Below are 23,213 nucleotides of genomic sequence, written 5' to 3'. Positions count from 1 at the left end.
GGTGAGTACATTATCTGGAATAGTTCTGAAAGTGAACTACTCCTTGAAATAACATCGACACCAAATATTTACCCACTGGTTTTTTGTAATTGTTGAGTGTAGCACAACCCTGCCCTGCCCTATCAAAATATATCAGGTTGTAAATGATAAAGTGGCTTGAAAAAAACTAACATTGCTTCAAATGGATGGACTACCCTACAATATCATGCACTATAAGGTTGATTTTTTCTGCGCAGTGTATACAGTGAAGACAATAAAATCATAAAATAATTCCATCCATAAAAGAAAATAACAGTGCAGTAAAATGTGAAAATGACCCTCAATTCTGATTGTTTGATTGGAATGTTGTTCCAGGATCAACAAGGATGTTGATCCAGGAACATTTTGTAAATGACAAATTTGATTCATGCTGGCTGTCATATGTTATTGACTTGAGAGTCCAAATCATTTCTTGCATGATAAAGCCTATTAGAATGCAGTTAGAATGTCTCTATAATTCAAATAATGAAAGAAAAAGCTTTTTCTGTTTTTGTTAAAAATGTTTACTAATTATATTGTGATCATATGTAATCAGTAATATAGTAAATAGTGAATTTTGTCTTTGTGGAGACATGTTTTAGGTCCCTATGAGGAAACTCCTATCTTATAAATCATACAGAACTGAATAGAAACCTAAAATAGCACAATGTTTTGTGTGAGGGGTAGAGTTAGGGTAAGGGGAAAAAAAACAGTGTGTGCATATGTGTGTGCAGGTGTGCTGCAAAGATCTACCCTAAGGACCTGCCAACAATTAGTGTGGTTTTGATCTATTTTAACGAGGCTCTGTCAGTCATTAAAAGAGCAATCTTCAGCATCATTGACAAAACTCCTGCTCATCTGCTAAAGGAGATCATCCTGGTAGACGACCACAGCTCGAATGGTTGGTTTTACCTTTTTTTCTGAATAGTTTTTTATTATGTGTAAAACACAAATCTGAGGTTTATAAAGAAAAGTAAACTTAATTAAGAAATAGAAAAACACTGTAAAAAAATGTTTAAACAGTGACAATTAAATATTATAACACTTTATACTATTTTTGTTTTTCTTGACAGAGGATCTGCATTTGGCTTTATATGAATATATTGATTTAATTAATAAAGACAAACCTGGCTTAATCAAGAAAGTGAGACACAAACAGCAGATGGGCCTTGCCAAGGCAAGAGTCTCAGGCTGGGAAGCAGCCACAGGTCAGGTGGTAGCCGTTCTGGATGCACACATTGAAGTTCATAAGCAATGGTAAGCACTACCACAGTCTGACTATGATATTAAGAGAGACTTAATATCTTTCCTAAATATACACTAAATTTGACTGCTGTATTGTTCTAGGGCAGAACCACTACTTGCACGAATCAAAGCAGACAGGACAGTAGTGCTGTCACCAGTATTTGACAATGTGCTTTTTGACACACTCGAGGTTAAGAAGTATTATTCTGCCGCTCATGCATTCGACTGGAACCTTTGGTGCATGTATGAGTCCTTCCGGCCAGAATGGTACAAAAACAACGACCCAACAGAACCAGGGAAGTAAGTGGTGTAACTTTTTCATCTATTTAAACTTCACTTTAAATCCTTTATTTTAAATGCCCCCGGAATGTGACACAAAGAGAAAATAAAAATTTCTGCATAGTGCACCTGTCACAAAGCAAGCTCAAATATGAGGAAGTGTCGGATCCAAATGCAATACTTTAATAGATAAACAAGAATCCAAGAACAAAAATGAATAAGGTGGATACGGCAGCCTTGGGTGAGGCCAGAAAACCAAGGCAGAGCTGGGAGTTCAAAGCAGGGCGAAGCCAGCATAGAAGAGGGCCAGAGCAGAGCTGGAGGAGTTGGAGACCAGAGCAGAACCAGTGGAGCAGGAAGCCAAGGTAGAGCTGGTAGAGCAGAGGGCCACTAGGTTGGAGCGATCAGGGCTGGAGACCACCACAATAGAGCAGGAGAAACTGATGACCAGTACAGCAGAGAAGAACGAGCTTGAAAACACAAAGGCAGAGCACGTGGAACTAAAGACCGCCTCAGAGCAGAAAGTGCAGAAGACCACAAAAGTGGAGCCAGAGACCAGAGTGGAGCAGAAAGCCACAGTGGAGTTGATGCGGCTGGAGAACAAGGTGGGCCCAGTAGAGCTGGAGACCACCAGTGCAGAACTGAATCAGAGAGCACAGAGTTTTTATTGATGGCCTCAATGGCAATGACAGGGAGCTCATGGAGTTCAAAGTTGGCCTCCTTGGCCATGACAGGACATGCCGAGGATTCAGAGATGACCTCCTTGTCCATTTCAGAGCAGACAGAGAGTTTAGGGAGAGCTGGAGCAGATGCCATCACCTTGGGAGGAGCAGAAGAAGTGTGTTCAGCCCAAAAACACAAGGCGACGGCAGTAGGACTTCCAGGACCCCCAGACTTCAGACCTCTGGGATCACCAGACTTGGGAGAGGCGCATAGGCGACATAACTACAAACTGACTACAAAGACACACTAGACAGAAAGCAACTTAAAAGTACACATACAAAACAGGGAAGCTGTGACAGAAATTTAAACGAGTCTCCAGGAACACAATGGTGCTAATAAATTAATCAGTGTTTTTGAACAAAAAGTTTCAGACTTAACATTATGACCACTGACAGGTAAAGCGAATAACACTGATTATCTTGTCATCAAGGGACCTGTTAATGGGTGGGATATATTTGGCAGAAAGTGAACAAAAAATGGAAAAATGGACAAGCGTAAGGATTTGAGAGTGTTTGACTGGGTCTGAGCGTCTCCAAAACCGTAGCTCTTGTGGGGTGGTTCCAATCTGCAGAGGTCAGTATCTATCAAAAGTGGTCCAAGGAAGGAACAGTGGTGAACCGGCAACAGGGTCATGGGCGGCCAGGGCTCATTGATGCACGTGGGGAGTGATAACTGGCTTGTATGGTCCGATCTAACGGACAAGCTACTGTAATTCAAGTTAATGCTGGTTCTAATGGAAAGGTGTCAGAATATACAGTGCTTCGCAGTTTGTTATGTATAGGGCTTCATAGTCTCAGACCAGTCAGGGTGCCCATGCTGACCCCTGTCCACCACCCGAAAACGCCAACAGTGGGCACATGAGCATCAGAACTGGACCACAGAGTGGCCTGGTCTGATGAATCATGTTTTCTTTTACATCAAATGGATGGCACCAGGATTCACTATGGGAAAAAGGCAAGCCAGCGGAGACGACTTGATGCTTTGGGCAATGTTCAGCTGGGAAACCTTGGGACTTGCCATCCATGTGGATGTTACTTTGACACGTACCACCTAGCATTGTTGCAGACCATGCACACTTTTTCATGTAAATGGTATTCTCTGGTGGCTGTGGCCTGTTTCAGCAGGATAACGCACCCTGCCACAAAGCAAAAATGGTTCAGGAATGCAGTGTTGGGCAAGCTACTTAAAATGTGGTGAGGTAAGACAGCCGTTACTCTACATTAAATGAAGCTTGGAAATGTAGTGAGCTAAGCTACAGCAACATGGCAAAAGTAGTTTACTACATCTAAGTTTTTTGTTTTATATGTTATTTTTATATTGAACCAACTTCAAGTCAATGTTGTCTCAGTGATCAATAAAACTGTCATTCAAACAGACAGGCAGGCATAATTGTGCAACTATTAATTTAACAACTGTTCCAATCCAATGTGGTCACAAAAACAAACATAACAAATGACAAAAGGTGTCGGGAGTGTGTGTTTTGTTATCTGAATGCGTATGATGTATGTAACTCAACGCAGCTCAAACCACTAACACTAAACAGCTGTTGATCATTCAGGTAACAACACAGTATTAAAATCAAGTGTATGTAAACTTTTGAACGGTCATTTTTATAAATCAAACTATTATTTTCTCTTGTGGACTATATGTAAACATTTTTTATGTGAAATATCTTACTCAGGTCAGTACTAAATAAACAATAACGTGCGATTTCTGAATTGTGTTTGAGTTTCAGAAATGATTGGGAAAAGGTAGCTTGTGTGGATGCTACTGCACTACTTGATTAATAAAAGAGCTTCGCTACTAAAAAGCTATTTGATTCCCCAGATCTCAATCCAATTGAGCATCTCTGGGATGTGCTGAACAAACAAGTCCAATCCATGGAGGCCCCACCTCACAATTTACATGACTTAAAGGATCTGCAGCTAAAATCTTAGTCCCAGATACCACAGCACACCTTCAGGGGTTTAGTCAAGTCCATGCCTCGATGGGTCAGGGCTGTTTTGGCAGGGGAACCAACACAATATTAGGAAGGTGGTCATAATGTTATGCCTGATTGTTGAATTTAAATATGGTTATTTTGTTCCTAAATAAATCAGTATTTTTGAAAAATTGGTTGAGTGAACAATGCAACATTAACTCACTCATAATGACAGTCATGTGTCAGGAATAGAACTAACTGTTGTATAATGCAGAAGATGTAAAATATTGCCATACTTAATTTGATTAATTAAGTTTACAGTTACTTTGCGGGTTATGATTCGATTTAAGTACAATATATACATTTTTTTCACATTGTAAGGAGTCCCTCTGTCATGGGTATTTTTGTCGCTGATCGTCAATTCCTGGGAGAAATTGGAGTTTTGGACGAAGGAATGACAATTTATGGGGGTGAAAATGTTGAATTGGGAATACGTGTAAGTTGCACATTGTGGCTCCAAAATTTAGCATACAATACAATAAAAAAAATAAAATTTTGTCAAAATCTGATATTTAATTAATATATCAGGTCTGGCTCTGCGGTGGGAGTATTGAAGTGGTGCCGTGTTCAAAGATCGCACACATTGAAAGAGCACATAAGCCATACTCACCAGATCTCAGCAAACCCATGATTCGAAACGCCCTGAGAGTGGCTGAAATCTGGATGGATGAGTATAAGTCAAATGTGAAGATTGCCTGGAATCTCCCTATAAAGGTAGGTGAAATAGTAAATGTTGTTTTAAGGTTAGCTGAAGATAAGTTGAATATTAACAGTTTTGTTTTTTATAGCTAATAATTTCATTGATTCTCATATCACCCTGGAACTGTTCTTTTTTCTAGGATCATGGGATTGATATTGGTGATGTGACTGAAAGAAAACAGTTACGAGAGAAACTCAAATGTAAGCCCTTTAAATGGTATCTGGAAAATGTGTATCCTCTCCTAGACAGCTGGAAAGACATAATTGGTTATGGTGCGGTAAGAAACAAAGATGCTCAAAGTCTTCTGACATACAAAACTTCACTCCAAAGAGAGGATTAATAAAGTTTACTAGATAGTTGGTCCATCTTAACTAGTTATCTCTGCTGCTGTTGTATTCTCATGACAGCTGAAAAATGATCTTAAAGAAAACGTCTGTATTGATCAAGGACCTGTTCCTGGAAGTGTACCTATTCTGTACGGGTGTCACTACTATGACCCTCAGGTATTGTATTTCAGTTTAAACCTTTGCTTTGAGTAACCACATCCAAGAAGCACTTTTCATTTGACTCTATCTTACAGCATTGTTATTACAATCCTAAAGGAGAGATCTACATTGGAGGCATCAAATCTCACACGTATAACTCTAACCGTTGTCTAACGGATCCTGGTAGTGGAAATGCACCGGCGTTACATGACTGTAGAAATGCCAAGGAAAAAGGATTGAGTATATACTGGGACTTTTCTCAGGTAGGGTCCTGATTACAATTATAATTTGAGCATTGAGATCATCTGTGAAAATTAATTTCCAATTACATGTTGTAATTTTAGGGAAATGCAATAAGAAACAGAAAGACAAACCGATGTCTTGAGATCAGCCAAGGAGAGAATTCTGACTATCATCTTATTTTGCAAACTTGCACAGGACAAAACTGGACAATACAACATGTTGTCAAAGACTTTTAAAAGAAGTAAACACTGTAAAGAAAGTAAATGTAGAGAATCAAAATGTTCTTGTTCTTAAAATGTGAATTAGACTATTCTTTTCTACTTGTCTCAAATGCCTCGATTTGAAATCAAGGTAATTGTGATGTCACAATCTCCCTCAACATGCCTCTATAGGGATAGTTCACCCAAAAATGAAAATTATACCAAGGTTTACTCACCCTCAAGCCATGCTAGGTCTATATGACGTTCTTCTTTCAGACAAATACAATCAGAATAATACATATAAAAAATATCCTGGTTAATAAAGGTCTTTTAAAGTGAATCAACACCACACTTTCATGAACGCCTGTGCAACAGATATCATAAATTAGAGATTAAGGTTTAAATATGGATATTTTTCTTACACAAATGCATCAATTCACTTCAGAAGGCCTTTATTAATCCTCCTTAAATCCTTATTGAAGGATCTAAGGATTCTTTGTAATCATTTAATCATTTAACCATTTATATACTCATTTTGTTGATTCAATCATTGATCAGTCATTTTATATTTTATATAATTTTTCCATAGTTGAATCTTACAGTTGTGTGGTTTCAAGGGACTGTCTTCAGAGATAAGTAAGAGATAAGAGAATGTCTCCATTTAAAGGTTTTTAATGTCATAGGGCAATGTTTTTCTTTTTGGAGTTGTGCTGGACAGACAAAGTCTGAGCAATGAAACAAGTTTAATCAATAATCTTTAAAGGGATATTGTAGTTCATTGTTGGGCAACATTTTCTGTTTTCATGTCCTTATAGAGGGTTTGCACTTACGTCACAGTTTGGTCAGTTATGTACTGGCTTCGGATCCAGCAAGCTAAACACTTCTACTCAATAAACGGATTTGACACCAGGAAGTCGTAGTTCAGATGATTTACTGAGTAAAATGTGTAAAACTGTAAAATAAAAAAGATTGTATATATAAACTGTTACATTACAAATGTTGAGTCCAATTTTATCCAACATGCAACATGTTTACAGAGTAAAAATGCTTAAGCAGTTCAAAGATATTATAATACAGAATTACGTTTACAATCACGTGTTATGAAAATTACTATTTCCACATGTAGTCCTTGATAAACATACAGAATAACATAAATCAACGATAATCAAAATTTACTTACATGTAGTGCTTCGTTAAGTGCTGTTAATAAGTTGGAATGATACATCAACATAAAAATGCGCTACCATGTGCTGTGCACGCTATTCTTCTGAACCCGGAAACTGAATAACATAAATTCAAGCGGTATAAGAATACAAAATGACCAGCAGGAGGAGCAAACAGTGTTGCCAATTTAGCAATTTTGTTGCTAGATTTAGCAACTTTTCATACTACCCTAGCAACTTTTTTTTCAAAAAGCACCTAGCAACAAATTTAGCAATTTTTAACATTCATTTGGCTACTTTTAGCAATTTTTAAAAAGTGGCTACATAAGGTCTAAATAGCCAGGCACAGCTGCAGCAGCAAAATTTGTTGGCTGAGTGCAACAGCAGTAGCACACATTTCACATTTTTAAGTGAATTAATTAAGAGTAACCACAGTTAAAATTTAGTTAGCTTTAGTAGCTGCTCATTAATTTTTAACTGAACATGTCTCAATCGAAATTGTACAGCCAGAAATACAGAAAAGAGTGGGAGTCTGTACCTGAATTTAAAGGATGGCTGAAGCCAGTACCTGGGGATGACTGCCGGGCATACTGTTTTTGGTATTTTGTATACTACATAAAGATGCAGTTTTGAGTTTTTGTTAATAAGAACCTATTTATTGTGCATCTGGATGTAATGTTTTAATATAATATAATACACAGCGCCTCATAGAGTAGAGACATGACAGGCTTACGCTTGTCAGATACTACGTGATGACGTCACTGATATGCAAATTAGTGTGTGACGTCATCTGGCAACATTTAGCTACTTTTCGGGCAGGCTTTAGCTACTTTTCATTGGAAATAGTTGGCAACACTGGGAGCAAAAATGCTAAAACAGGCAGAGCCAGAACAACTTACCTGGATACACGGCCATACTGACCATACTACTCGGATGTAAACAATAGCATGGTTTGCATGGTAAATGTAGGCTACTACTGAATAAGTTGTTCTGCTAATTTATGCTGTCTAAACCACGAAAAAAAAAAACGTGTGGATGCTGCTAAATCATATAGAGAAGGACTTAGTAAGCAGGAAAGGGATGACAAACTAAAATTAATAGTCGGTAAAGATACGTACAAGCAGTATTAATTAAGATATTTGCCCAATTTCACCTACCTGACTGGAAATTATAAGAACGAATGTTGTCAAGATTGCTGCTTCAGTTTAGCCAACGACAAACATATTTGTTCCTCAGACATTTTTTTTTTTTTTTTTTTTGCATTCTTCTCCTTGATTTATTATAACTTTTGGCAGTCTATAGTATTCCAAATGTTTTTCCCGGTTCAACCGATTAGTACAGCCCAAAACATTTTCAACAGCAATAATCAGCAAAATACGCGTGTTTCATTCGGTTTAGTGGCATTGTTTACGCTCAGTGCCGCCAATATGGCCAATTGATGACGTGTTGTGAACCTTCCCAGGAGTGGCCGGACGACTAAAATTACCCCAAGGGCGCAGCGACGACTCATCAAAGAGGTCACAAAAGACCCCACAACAACATCTAAAAAACTGCAGGCCTCTCTGGCCTCAGTTAAGGTCAGTTTTCATGTCAGTGTTCATGACTACACCATAAGAAAGAGACTGGGCAAAAATGAGTTCCAAGACGAAAACCACTGCTGAGCAAAAAGAACATAAAGGCTCATCTCAGTTTTGCTGGAAAACATCTTGATGATCCCCAAGACTTGAACTTTTTGGAAGGTGTGTGTCCCATTACATCTGGCGTAAAAGTAACACAGCATTTCATAAAAAGAACATCATACCAACAGTAAAATATGGTGGTGGTAGTGTGATAATCTGGGGCTGTTTTGCTGCTTCTGGACCTGGAAGACTTGCTGTGATAAATGGAACCATGAATTCTGCTGTCTTTTTTTTTTTTAAAGATTTATTTTTTGGCATTTTTGCCTTTATTATGAACGAAGTGGGAGAGAGATGGGGGGTGGGATCGGGAAAGGTCCTCAAGTTGGGATTCGAACACGGGACGCCCGGAGCGCAACGGCGCTGTATGCCGACGCGCTGCCCACAAGGCTATCGGCGCCGAAATGAATTCTGCTGTTTACCAAAAAATCCTGAAATACAATGTCTGGCCATCTGTTTGTGACCTCAAGCTGAAGCAAACATGGGTTCTGCAGCAGGACAATGATCCAAAACACACCAGCAAATCCACCTTTGAATGGCAGAAGAAAAACCAAAATGGGCAAGTCAAAGTCCTGACCTGAATCCTATTAAGATGCTGTGGCATGACCTTAAAAAGGCGGTTTATGCTTGAAAACTTCATTCAAAAACTGCATGTTGTGTTTACTTGTGTTATCTTTGAATAATTTTTAAATTTGTGTGATGATCTTAAACATTAAAGTGTGACAAACACGCAAAAAACAAAAATCAGAAAGGGGGCCAACACTTTTTCACACCACTTTATACAGTGGTGGACAGTAACGAAGTAGTTGTAATTCGTTACTGTACTTAAGTACATTTTTCAAGTATCTGTACTTTACTGGAGTAGTTCTATTTTGAGTAACTTTTACTTTTACTTCACTACATTCCAAAGCATAATATCGCACTTTTTACTCCACTACATTTAATAAAACATGCCGTTACTCCTTATAATATATTACGTGCTCCGAGACGCAGAAGCAGTGTCTGATTAATGAACAAACTGATTCTTTTCAATCGGTTCGCAAATCGCCACAAGCGATTCATTCACGAATTGGATTGATCCAATTGCAGCTGTTCAAACTCACTGATTCAAATGAGCCGTTTAGAGCGAGTCTCCAGTCATCTGAATTCACAAATAAGAACCGGGAGATTGTGAGCGCGCGCGACTGATGCTGCGAAAAGTAAGATATAATGTCGAGTTTTAGGATTAATTATTGCAATTGTCAGTTGTTTGCAAACTAAATCTGCTGTAAAGGGTGATGTATTTAAGCCCGCTGAAATGATTAAATGCAGACACATCAACATCGTCTCTTTTTAGGTAAAAAAACGAAACATTAAAATAACACAGATTAAATCAAATAACTCATAACGTTACACGTTCATATTCCTCGCTGCTGTAACCTCAACAGTTTTATTAAAATGCTACGCATTTAGCTCTATGTGACGTCTGTTTTTATATTGTTTATTAACGGTATACTTTTTTATATTGTTTGAATCAACTAGCCTAGTATACAGAAATAAATGTTTATTCATAACCATACTGAAAATAAGTAAATATTGTTAGCTGATGCTAACTGTCTAGCTAACAAGCTTGCTGGTGCTAAGTTGAGGTAATTTTCAGATATGAAGTCCAAATATTTATAATCAACCACCTAGACAGATTACATCTGAGGGAAAAGAAAATATGCGATGTTCAGATGGTAACTACAGTAATTATCAAAGTGGGAAGTGATGCCCTCTGGGGACATTTGGCCAGGGGTGTTTTTACACCACAGACAATGTTTGAGAAAAAAGAAAAATATTATGAAAATATAATTACATTTTTCTTCCTAACTTCAGGCCTTATTCTCATATCATTTATAACTGTGCCGTTCCGCAAAATAACAAGCTTTAAAACACTTTTCTTACTGGTGAAAATGAGATGGTTAAATCAGTTTTCTCTCAGGTAACGTTACAATGCAATGTAAGCTTCACAGAGAACATTGTCAACGTAGACCATATCAACAACAAAAATCTATCTTGACTCCATATAGGCTAGTGGTTATTTTGGGAAAAACCAAGGCTTATAGTAGGATTATAAAAAATATATATGCTAATATTAATTTATAGCCTTTATAAAATTGCAAAATATGTCAGTACTTTTTTACTTAAGTACACAAAAAATGTAGTACTTTTGTACTTTCACTCAAGTAAAATGGAAAAAGGAGTACTTTTACTTTTACTGGAGTAATATTCTATTATACGTATCTGTACTTTTACTCAAGTACTTGATTTGTGTACTTCGTCCACCACTGACTTTATATATACAGTATAATAAAGGACGTCAGTGGCTCTCAAACCTTTCCTGCTATGCCCCTTTTCAGAAGCTGAAACAACCCCCCATTCCACAATTATTATCAGTTATTAACAATAATAATAATAATATTCGAAGCACCTGCTTTATAAAGGTCCATTAAATCTGTGTTACATTTACCCTAAGTTGCTCTGTTGGGAATGTGCTCACCATAATTGATTTGGAGTTGCAACACAGTAAATCCACCAACGTATTTTATAGCGTCCAATAAGGTCGACTTCCTGCAGACTCTAACACGCCACCTTTGAATTTATAACCTACATGACCTCAAGCTCCCACGCATATAACATTCACCTGCATGTGACTGAAGAATTCAACTCTTTTTAGGTTGTCATCTGAAATTGTTGCATACATACAGCTTACCCATAAGCAGTTCATTCTTAGGGATACCAAATGAGAAATTTTGCCTACTAAAATGCTGTATCGATGTCTACCAATGTATTTACTGCTGCTATATTGAATCCTCAACAGATCTTGAGACTGGTAGAAACCCAGACAAGGTCTGAATGTGAGTGTGTGAGAGTATAAATATATATATGTAAATACAAACTGTGAGTGTGTGAGAGCACTAGAATGAATTACGGCCTATATGGCCCTTTATTGCTAAAAATCAGCAACATTTTAACCACTCCCATATCTCAAGTCAGAGGTGTGTTGCGAAATCAATGTACACCTTTGTTGACTTGTCAACCTTATGTACATGCGTTCGTACATCTTCATGGCCACAAAGACGTTTTAAAAATGAAGATTGCTGCAAGAGTTGTTTGTGTGTTAGGTATTGGTATTGTAGTTTACAGTCTCATGTCCATGTCATTTACCAGTCAGGAGAGGAGTAATGACAACAGGTTACAAAGGCGAGAAGATCTGGAGGTTCCCAGAAGACTGAAGATAATTGAAAATCAAGTTAATAAAATAGGTGAGTTTGTGCTTATTACATACATTTTGAGAACATTATTAATAGTTTTTCATTAGATTAATACTTATATACTTTCATTTTCAGCTAAATTTATAGAGGTCAAAAATCAAAAAGTCAAAGAGGCTGTTGTGGAACATAAAATTATTGAAAAAAAGACAATTAAGGTTAAGAAGTTGTATCCAGAATCGCCTCTTTTCAGTTCATGGGGAGATGAACTCACAAAAGAGGAACAGATGGAAGCAGAGAAGCAGTTTCAGAAGTTCGGATACAATGTGTTCCTCAGTAACAGATTACCATTGAACAGAACAATCCCTGATACTCGACACATCAGGTAACTGCTTTACAACTGTTTTCTAGTTATATATATATTTTCTAATACATACTGTACATGCAGATGTACTGTGAAGATCTACCGGAAGGACCTGCCAACCATTAGTGTGATTCTGATCTATTTTAACGAGGCTCTGTCAGTCATTAAAAGGGCAATCTGCAGCATAATTGACAAAACTCCTGCTCATCTGCTAAAGGAGATCATCCTGGTAGACGACCACAGCTCGATTGGTTAGTTTTATCTTAAATATTTGATACTTACTGTATTTGAGAGCTCTTTAATATAACAGTTTATTATATTTGTTTATTTCTTGACAGAGGATCTGCATTTGGCTCTAGATAAATACATTTATCTGATTAATAAAGACAAACCTGGCTTGATCAAGAAAGTGAGACACAAACAGCAGATGGGCCTTGCCAAGGCAAGAGTCTCAGGCTGGGAAGCGGCCACAGGTCAGGTGGTAGCCATTCTGGATGCACACATTGAAGTTCATAAGGAATGGTAAACACTACCACAGTCTGAGAATGATAATAAGAAGGATTTAATATCTTTCCCAAATATACATTTGACTGCTGTATTGTTCTAGGGCAGAGCCACTACTTGCACGAATCAAAGCAGACAGGACAGTAGTGCTGTCACCACTTTTTAAGTTAGAACTGCGGTGAAACATACAAAACCATATGTACGTTTATCTGTTTGAGCACCACTCAGTAGATATATCGAATATGTCACAAAACGTACATGGCGGTGCGTATTTTACTCGTTTACCTCCTCTTGTTTACCAGTTTTTTTCTGCAACCACTATGCGCACACAGCTTCAAGTGATATAACTGTGACGTCTACTCTAAATTCTATTAACCCTCTGGTTGTGTTCAGATCCCAATCACACTCCTGGTGTTCCCGGTCAAAAATGACCGGACTCCAAACAATTGCTTATAAATCTCACATTATGCTAGATTTTCAACAAATATTGGATTCAATCTTTTTGTCAACTTGTTTTCTTTCATTTAGGACTGGTTTTGTGTTTCTATTTGCATCTGATTAATCGTAGGCCTCATTTATCTGAGAGTAGGTTCCTTGTTTTTTGAGTGAAAAAATCATTTTTTATGAATAATTTTCACAATATGAAACAAAAAATTATAAAAATTTGCACAGTTTCTCACACTAGTGTGCTTTAATGATTAATCAGGAAGTTTGCTTTTAAATGCTTTTATTTTGTACAAAATTGCAAAAAGTCACACTTGTGGTGTTCCCGGTCAAAAATGACCGGACTCCAAACAATTGCTTATAAATCACTCATTATGCTATATTATCACCAGATATTGGATTCAATCTTTTTGTCTACTTGTTTTCTTTCATTTAGGACTGGTTTTGTGTTTCTATTTGCATCTGATTAATCGTAGGCCTCATTTATCCGAAAGTAGGCACCTCATTTTGTGAGTAAAAAAGGCATTTTTTATGAATAATTTTCACAATATGAGATAAAAAATCATGAAAATTTGCACAGTTTCTCACACTAGTGTGCTTTAATGATTAATCAGGAAGTTTGCTTTTAAATGCTTTTATTTTGTACAAAATTGCAAAAAGTCACACTTGTGGTGTTCCCGGTCAAAAATGACCGGACTCCAAACAATTGCTTATAAATCTCACATTACGCTATATTATCACCAAATATTGGATTCAATCTTTTTGTCAACTTGTTTTCTTTCATTTAGGACTTGTTTTGTGTTTCTGTTTGCATCTGAATAACTGTAAGCCTAATTTTTCTCAAAGTAGGCACCTCATTTTTTGAGTGAAAAAATCATTTTTTATGAATAATTTTCACAATATGAGTTGAAGAAATATGAAAATTTGCACTGTTTCTCACACTAGTGTGCTTTAATATTTAATCAAGAAGTTTGCTTTTAATTGCTTTAATTTTGTACAAAATTCCACAAAGTCACACTTGCCAAACATGGCCGCCCATTGAAAATGAATGGGGAAGAATGAGCATAAAGGCTGGAATACACTACATGACTTTTAAAATCTGAACAGATTTTTTTAAACAATAGGCATCATACAGTTACCAACTTTGTAAACAGTGACAGAGGAAAACTGGCCATCATACACTACATAAGGATAATACACTAGCAGACTTTGAAGTCTGATCACAACAAACTCATGCAGAAACGTGCGCCTTTTTGCTATGAGTCGCATAACAAATGAAAACAGTATAGGTTCTCAAATGGGCTAAAAATATCAAACATGTTTGATTATCCTCCGACTAGATGAAATCAAAGTCTGAAGCAAAAAATTCGGAGTCTGTGACCATCATACACTACGCAATTTTTTTTATGGAATCCATCGACTCAAATCTGAAGATTTGCCCTGACTTTCAGCAACTATCCTCAGTTTCTCCAGACTGTAAATCGGTGGAAAATCGGGGCAAAAAAATCACAATTAGTGTTCAGTTGCATGTTGTGCTCCTGAACATTTAAAACATTATGACAATAGGTTTTGAGAGAAAATGAAGAGATGCACATTTTGTGCCCCAAAAGATGTGAAAACATCCATGGTCTGTTGCAAATGGAGAGCAAACATTTGCGAAATTTATTTGAGAGTCATGTGAATAATTAAAAAAAGAATATACCATTTGCAAGACACATAACGCTAGTGTCAATGCATGCATGAGTTCAAACAACAACCAGGTGTTCGTTGAAGTGGTTCTCTATATGGCAATGCTAATGTGTTTTTTTTTCTGTCACAATAGTCAGATTTGTTGTTACATGATATTGTCTCAGTTTGACAGTGTCTGTTTGCAGGAACTGAAATATAACAGTTTTGGTTTGTTGTTCCATAAAATGTTATAATATAAATAATCTGAATGTGTTCTTTTTTGTGTCACAATCGTCAGATTTTACAGGGAACTGCATAAGTGTTAATTTGTGCCCCTTTTTAGAAAATAAAACCATTTCAAATAAAGGTCCTGTTTTTTGTGATCTCCCCCATTCACTTTCAATGGCCGGGCATTTTTGACAAATGTGACTTGGTGCAATTTTGTACAAAATAAAAGCTTTTTAAAGCAAACTTCCTGATTAAACATAAAAGCACAGTAGTGTGAGAAACAGTGCAAATTTTCATATTATTTTGTTTATTTTTGTGAAAATTATTCATAAAAAAATGCTTTTTTCACTCAAAAAACACGGTAACTACTCACAGATAAATGAGGCCTACGATTAATTGGATGCAAATAGAAACACAGAACCAGTCCTAAATGAAAGAAAACAAGTTGACAAGAAGAATGAAACCAATATTTGGTGATAATATAGAAAAATGAGAGATTTATAAGCAATTCTTTGGAGTCCGGTCATTTTTGACCGGGAACACCACAAGTGTGACTTTTTGCAATTTTGTACAAAATAAAAGCATTTAAAAGCAAACTTCCTGATTAAACATTAGGGCACATTAGTGTGAGAAACAGTGCAAATTTTTATAATTTTTTTGTTTCATATTGTGAAAATTATTCACAAAAAATGATTTTTTCACTCAAAAAACATGGTACCTACTCTCAGATAAATGAGGCCTACGATTAATCGGATGCAAATAGAAACACAAAACCAGTCCTAAATGAAAGAAAACAAGTTGACAAAAAGAATGAATCCAATATTTGGTGAAAATATAGAAAAATTAGAGATTTATAAGCAATTCTTTGGAGTCCGGTCATTTTTGACCGGGAACACCACAAGTGTGACTTTTTGCAATTTTGTACAAAATAAAAGCATTTAAAAGCAAACTTCCTGATTAAACATTAAGGCACACTAGTGTGAGAAACTGTGCAAATTTTTATAATTTTTGGTTTAATATTGTGAAAATTATTCATAAAAAATGATTTTTTCACTCAAAAAACACGGTACCTACTCTCAGATAAATGAGGCCTACGATTAATGAGATGCAAATAGAAACACAAAACCAGTCCTAAATGAAAGAAAACAAGTTGACAAAAAGAATGAATCCAATATTTAGCGATAATATAGCATAATAAGAGATTTATAAGCAATTGTTTGGAGTCCGGTCATTTCTGACCGGGAACACCAGGAGTGTGACTAGGTTAAATAAAACCCACAAAAATAAATAAATTTTTTAAAAATTTTATGAGAAGTACTTATACCCTGTGTGAACAAAGTCAGGAAATTTGAGTCCAAGGCGATAACATTAACTAGTATTTTTGGGAAAATGAAAATCTTTTCCGGGTCAATTTGACCCGAACACAACCAGAGGGTTAAACCCTCTTTGGTGTTTCAATGTTTTCTACAAAATAAAACCCAAAATTGAGGGTGTATGGGGTCAATGACAATGACAAAGAACAGTACATTAGTTAAAACGCTAATTCTCTGGATTTAAACATGCTTGGAAAAATTTGGGATAATGTAAGTACTCAAGTCAGAAAATATATAACACTGTTCTGATGGTTTTGGGATATTTTAATTTAAAAAAATGTACATATTGTGCCTTTAAGTGAACAATTCATTGCTTATTTTATTCCTAAGTGAACCAGTGTTTTTTGTTTTGTTTTTACATTTTTTTTTTAAATGATTTTTTTTAAATGATTTTTAAAATGAGATGTTTATTTAATTCCTCAACAGTTTAACTCACTTATGAGTCATTTGTTATCAGGGTGGAAACAGAAGTTACTGCCGCATAATATGTAAACTATTACCATACTTTATTGGATATATGTATAAGCTACAGTTTGCAGTTTATGATTTGTTTGAAGTAGAATGTATATGTAGTTTAATTTTTCTGCATTGTTAGGAGTCCCTCAATTATGGGTATTTTTGTTGCTGATCGTCAGTTCCTGGGAGAAATTGGAGTTTTGGACGGAGGAATGAAAATGTATGGGGGTGAAAATGTTGAACTTGCAATACATGTAAGTCATTACTGCATATCAATGTGCCAAAAGAATGCATATAATATGTAAAAAGTACTTTGACATATATATTTATATCAGGTCTGGCTCTGCGGTGGGAGTATTGAAGTGGTGCCATGTTCAAGGATTGCGCACACATTGAAAGAGCATACAAGCCATATTCACCAGATCTCAGCAAAGCTATGATTCGAAACGCCCTGAGAGTGGCTGAAATCTGGATGGATGAATATAAATCAAATGTGAAGATTGCCTGGAATCTCCCTCTAAAGGTAAGAGGAAGAAAAACTGCATATTACCATTCTTGTTTATAGCTATTAATTTTACTGATTCTCATATCAGCCTGGACCTGATTTTTTTTTCTCTCTAGGATCATGGGATTGATATTGGTGATGTGACTGAAAGAAAACAGTTACGAGAGAAACTCAATTGTAAACCCTTTAAATGGTATCTGGAAAATGTGTATCCTCTCCTAGACAGCTGGAAAGACATAATGGGTTATGGTGCGGTAAGCAACAATATATAGTCATAGTTGCTCAAAGTCTTTTGACACAGTTCCCCTCCAAAGTTGAGATGAATAAAGTGTATAGTTGTGTACAGCTGGTACATGTAAACTAGTCATCCCTAAACTGCCATTGTTTTTTTCTCATGACAGCTGAAGAATGACATTCAGGAAGATACTGCATTGATCAAGGACCTGTTCCTGGAAGTGTACCTATTCTGTATGAATGTCATTACTATGACCCTCAGGTACCGTATGTAAGTGTAATCTTTTGCTCCCCATAGCTATGTCTAAAAAGAACTCTTCATTTGACTATCTCTTACAGCACTGTTATTATAATCGTAAAGGAGAGATCTACATGTACATTGGAGGCATCAAATCTCACACATATAACTCAAACCGTTGTCTAATGGATCCTGGCAGTGGAAATACACCGGCGTTACATGACTGCAAAAATGCAGAGGAGAAAGGATTGAGTATATACTGGGACTTTTCTCAGGTAGGGTCCTGCTGTGTATTTTATTGATATTGTAAGGAGTAAAATTATCTCCTCATGGAATTAAAATACAGGATGAACAGATGGCATGCAACAAAACAATAAAACTAATCTGGAGAAGAGATCTTCAAATAGAGCAAACAACCCCACCCTGACCTACCCCTACCCGTAATTCTGCGTCCAGGACAGATCATACCGAAGTACAATGGATGGACCATGGGGAACACCATTAGGGCTTCCGATTTCTGACTGTCACTGGATGCAGAATTACGGAAATACCACACTGCAATTTAATCTACTAGAAATAATGATTCTGAGAAATTGCAGAATAAGTCAAATATAACATTTTTATGTGTCAGGTAAAATTGTATCATGCCAATTACACAATTAAACTATGAGAATCCAATTTAATTTCAATTTAGATAAATATATAACGTCATTCACTCAAAGATGGATCACAAAAGTGAGAGATGCATACCTGACTATCTGAGAGAAAAACTGCAGCATGAGAGAGACCCGGAGGTTTCGCTCCAGAGACTCTTGCATACACAGTATGGGGTTTTCTGGCTACAGAGTCCCAAAGTAGTTTTTTGTCACTTGCCTTATATACCAGACCAGAACAAACAAATCTTCCAATCAGTTGTAAAAACACAAAGACCTTTTGGTTTGTCAGGAGATCTCGCGGGCCAGGGTCGCACCTGGTTGGAGGTTCTAATCTGCCCCTAAGGGGAAAACACACACCTTAGCAGTCACATATACTATGAGAAAGATTGAAAACTTCCATAGAATTGGGTTTGCTGCTATGAAATTGAGACCCTTTTACCAATCGCACAGAGAACTTTAGAATGACACCAAACATGAAGGGAAAAACAATATATTCACAAGATATAACATGTGGATCTTCTTAGTGACTTTCAGCAAAAGCGTTTAGGGAGAGAGGTGTGAGAGTGAGAGGCAGGGAATTCAAATAAGAGAAGGGGGTAGGTCAGGGTGGGGTTGTTTGCTCTCTTTGACGATCTCTTCTCCAGATTAGTTTTATTGTTTTGTTGCATGCCATCTGTTCGTCCTGTATTCTAATTCCATGAGGAGATAATTTCACTCCTTACAATATTAAAATTACTTAGAATTGCTAAATGTGTGGCTATTCTGTATTGTCATATATATTTTTAGTATTGTTACAATCAGTAAAAATTAATTTTCTGGTTTCGGTTTTATTTTTAGGGAAATGCAATAAGAAACAAAAACACAAATCGATGTCTTGAGATCGGCCAAGGAGAGGATTCTTACTATCGTCTCATTTTGCAAACTTGCACAGGACAAAAATGGACAATACAACATGTCGTCAAAGACTTTTAAAAGGAAATTTCAGAGAAGTGGAAAAAACTTGGTGTTATATATAAATGTGTAAATACATTTTAGTGTTTACAACACTATGTTCTAAATGTGTCCTTTTGGATAATCAAATAAAGCAATAAGCCCCAAGAAGTCATGGTTTACAGTGAATTTATAACAGCTAAGGGGCATTGTAAAATTCAACACACTTGCGGTCATCACCCTCACTTGGAACACTTGGGCCAAATACAGGAAATACTTCATGTACAGTCATGTGAAAAAGTTAGGACACCCTATTGAATTTCATGGTTTTCTGTATTAGGACATAATAAAAAAAATATCTGGTCCTTGGCAGGTCTTAAATTTTGGAAAATAAATCCTCAGATAAACATTATCACATGACATATCACACAGTGTCATTATTTATTTTTTTAAAATACAGCGAAGAGGGAAAGGCCATGTGTGACAAAGTTAGGACATCCTATGAGTCAATTGCCTATAGACCCACTTTTAGCAGCAATAACTTGAAGCATTCATTTTCTGCATGACTTTATCAGTCTCTCACATCATTCTGGAGGAATTTTGGATCACTCTTCGTTTCAATGTTGCTCCAGTTTATTAAGGTTTGTAGGCATTTGCTTATGCACAGCTCTCACCACAGCGTTTGAGTCAGGATAAGCTCTGGACTTGGAATCTGTTCTAGATTTGCTGCTGTGCTTAGAATCACATTTGACTCGAGAATACTTTGATGTACAGAGGAGTTCATGGCCAACTCAATGACTGTGAGGTGCCCAGGTCCTGTGGCTACAAAACAAGCCCAAAATTATCAGCCTCCCTCCAGCATGCTTGTCTTTTGGTATGAGGTGTTTGTGCTGATATGCCCTTTAGGTTTTACCAAACTTGGCGCTGTGCATTATGGCCAAATATCTCCACTTCGGTCTCGTCTGTCCAAAAGACATTATGAGACTTATGTTTTGTTCAGATGCAACTTTGCAGACCTAAACTGTGCTGCAATGTTGTTGTTTTTTAGATAGAAGAGGCTTTCTTCTGCCAAGCCTTCCAAACAGCCTTCCATTTTTGTCCTATATTTTTCTAATGGTATTGTCATGAACTTTATCAATTAACATGTTAACTGAGGCCTGTACAGTCTGAGGTGTAGTTCTTGGGTTGTTTGCGATTTCTCTGAGCATTACACAGTCTGATCGTGGGGTGAATTTTCTGGGACTTCTACTCCTGGAAGGAGAGGTGTCTGTTTTAAATGTCTTCCACTTGTGAATAAACTTCAAATTGTTTGGAAATGGCCGTGTTACTCTTCTCAGATTCATGGCAGCAACAATTGCTTCTCTAAGATGATTGCTGATGTCTTACCTCCTTGGCATTGTGTTAACACACACCTAAAAGCTCCAGACCAGCAAACTGCCAAAACTTATGATTTGCTTAAGGCGCTCAGACTTGCTGATGGTATTTGATTAGCAGTGATTGACTGTTGTTTACCCTCTTAATTCAATGTTAACAGTAAGGGTGTCCAAACTTTGTCACACAAGTGTGGCTATTGAGACCGGTCCAAGATTTGTGATGTTAAATGTATGATATTAGTGCTGACACTCTTAGATTTGATTACAAAATTATACTATTAAGGGACGAGCATTAATAGGGTTTAGATCCTAGCTGTCTGACCATTACCTATATATTTATGTAAACAGGGCATTATCTAAGTTAACACCAGTAAAGCATGGAGTACCACAAGGATATATTTTAGGTCCTCTGGTGTTTTCAATATATGTGCAGCCCCTGGGTAATATAGTTAACAGAATGTGCTAAGTAAGTTTTGCTTCGTCACGGGTGTTCTTTTGCTTCCACGTTGTGCATTAAAATCATTTATACAACCGTTCTTTCTGGTCCTCGGATCCGATTGGCTGATAGGAGTGCGATATTAGAGCGATATCAGAACTCCAACAGCCATTTCACAGTTTGTAATCGTATCACTTCGTTTGCGGTACTTCTTACAGCGAGTGTCATGGCGGACACCCAAATCCAGTATCCTTTTATAATTGTTATTGGTTTTGTGTCACAGAATGTAGTTTTAAGAGGGTTTAAGGTAAATATATAAATATTTATAGTTCAAATATGCAGTTTGTTAATAAAGATAATGTCTATTTGAAAATTCGGACATGAGAGCTCCGGATCATCAGCAGCCGTTCTGTACTCATGATTCCGCCAGAGAGCGCCTCAACTTGGCCAAATCTTTTGAAATTTTCCACTGGCTCTAATGTCTCTATAGTGGTTAAACATGAGATATAATTAGTTTTGGGTAAATCTAACGGCCAGTCTTGGGTCTCATTAAACTATTATTTGTTCAAGAGCAAATAATTTTGGCAAAATCTCATCATGTGTAAATCCAATGCTGTATATCAGAGCGCTGTCTTGTACATTTGGCTGAATTGCCTAGCAAATATTATTAAATATTATTATATAATAAATAATATTTTTTATAAAAATAGTAGCATTTAAAAGTGGTTAATATTGAGAAACGGTGCGTGTTCGTTATTATGATTTTAGTTACATTGTTCCACCTTTAGATGGCAACAAGAGACTGTTTTATGAGTCAGCAGTAAAGACTTACATACTGAAAAAATAAACATGTTGGAAACGGAAGTTATTTTTAGTTTCAACAACAGCTTGAAGCAGCTAACAAATGCACTGAAGAATGCTGTCATCAGAAATCATCCTTAATAGATGATTAACATTACGACAAAGATAACGCTTTCCTAAGCGGACTTTCATCTTAAATATGAAGAACAATCAATTGATCTATCTCTCTCATGAAATTCTACATAATACAGTGAGCTTTTAATACAGTAAAACAATAAGTTTTCAATGAAGCAACTCAACTTTCCTTCGTTGCTAGTTCTAAAGTGATTAAAAATTAGTAACAGAGGCTTAAGCTCATCTGTTCAACTGTCAAACTGAGATTTGAATCCGTGTCCGAAGGAAGTAGTTCTGCACAAAAGAGGTTTTTAAAGACACTCTGCTGTTGTTTCTTATGTATTTATACTGTCGAACTGTTGTATAAAGGCAATATCACAAGAGTAGACATAGGAGAAGAAGGAAACATGATGCATTAACTTTTTGAATTTGAAGATCAGAGTAAATTTACCTTATTTTCTCTTCTGGGAAACATGTAAGTAGCTTCTGTAGCTTCTGAAGGGCAGACTAAATGAAAAAAAGAAAGATATTTAGGCCCCTTGCTCTTAATGCATACTTTTTCCTTCTGTCGCATCAGTGAGCGTTTGAACCTTCTGTAATAGTTGCACATGAATCCCTCAGTGTGAAAAGATGGATCTCAATATCATACAGGCATTATTGCAAAGTGTTTAAATACAAAAAAATGCTGAAAAACCAAAGAATTTGTGAGACCTGAAGGATTTTTCTGAAGAACAGAAGGCAGTTTGAATGTTCAGGACAAGCAAGGGAATTATAAACAACTATTACTAAACAAACAAACAAACAAACAAACAAAAAAAGCTGTGGATCATTCCGGTAACAACACAGTATTAAGAATCAAGTGTATGTAAACTTTTGAACAGGGTCATATTTATAAATTCAAGTATTATTTTCTTCTGTGGACTAATATGTAAATATATTTTAC

General features: G+C 36.5%; 2 protein-coding genes and 1 pseudogene across 2 annotated transcripts in view; 2 read left to right on the top strand and 1 right to left on the bottom strand.

The window, feature by feature from the left end:
• LOC141302188 (probable polypeptide N-acetylgalactosaminyltransferase 8) overlaps positions 1 to 6,327 on the top strand; it is a 7,380-nt gene extending 1,053 nt beyond the window's left edge. The window contains exons 2-10 of the mRNA XM_073832373.1: positions 712 to 919; positions 1,092 to 1,275; positions 1,366 to 1,563; positions 4,568 to 4,682; positions 4,775 to 4,960; positions 5,086 to 5,223; positions 5,354 to 5,449; positions 5,527 to 5,694; positions 5,776 to 6,327. Coding sequence (XP_073688474.1) covers positions 712 to 919; positions 1,092 to 1,275; positions 1,366 to 1,563; positions 4,568 to 4,682; positions 4,775 to 4,960; positions 5,086 to 5,223; positions 5,354 to 5,449; positions 5,527 to 5,694; positions 5,776 to 5,910 — 1,428 coding nt within the window. The 3' untranslated portion in view covers positions 5,911 to 6,327. The remainder of the gene's footprint in view (positions 1 to 711; positions 920 to 1,091; positions 1,276 to 1,365; positions 1,564 to 4,567; positions 4,683 to 4,774; positions 4,961 to 5,085; positions 5,224 to 5,353; positions 5,450 to 5,526; positions 5,695 to 5,775) is intronic.
• The window catches only part of LOC141301277 (transcriptional enhancer factor TEF-1-like), a 67,742-nt gene that overhangs the window by 36,613 nt on the left and 7,916 nt on the right, over positions 1 to 23,213 (bottom strand). The gene's annotated exons all lie outside the window — the stretch shown is intronic.
• On the top strand, positions 11,826 to 19,610 carry LOC141302186 (probable polypeptide N-acetylgalactosaminyltransferase 8; annotated as a pseudogene).

The sequence above is a fragment of the Garra rufa genome, chromosome 25 (genome assembly GCF_049309525.1).
Source record: "Garra rufa chromosome 25, GarRuf1.0, whole genome shotgun sequence".
Classification (NCBI taxonomy): domain Eukaryota; kingdom Metazoa; phylum Chordata; class Actinopteri; order Cypriniformes; family Cyprinidae; genus Garra; species Garra rufa.
The sequence above is the reverse complement of the archived record's forward strand: the minus strand, read 5'-3'. Positions and strand labels throughout refer to the sequence as shown.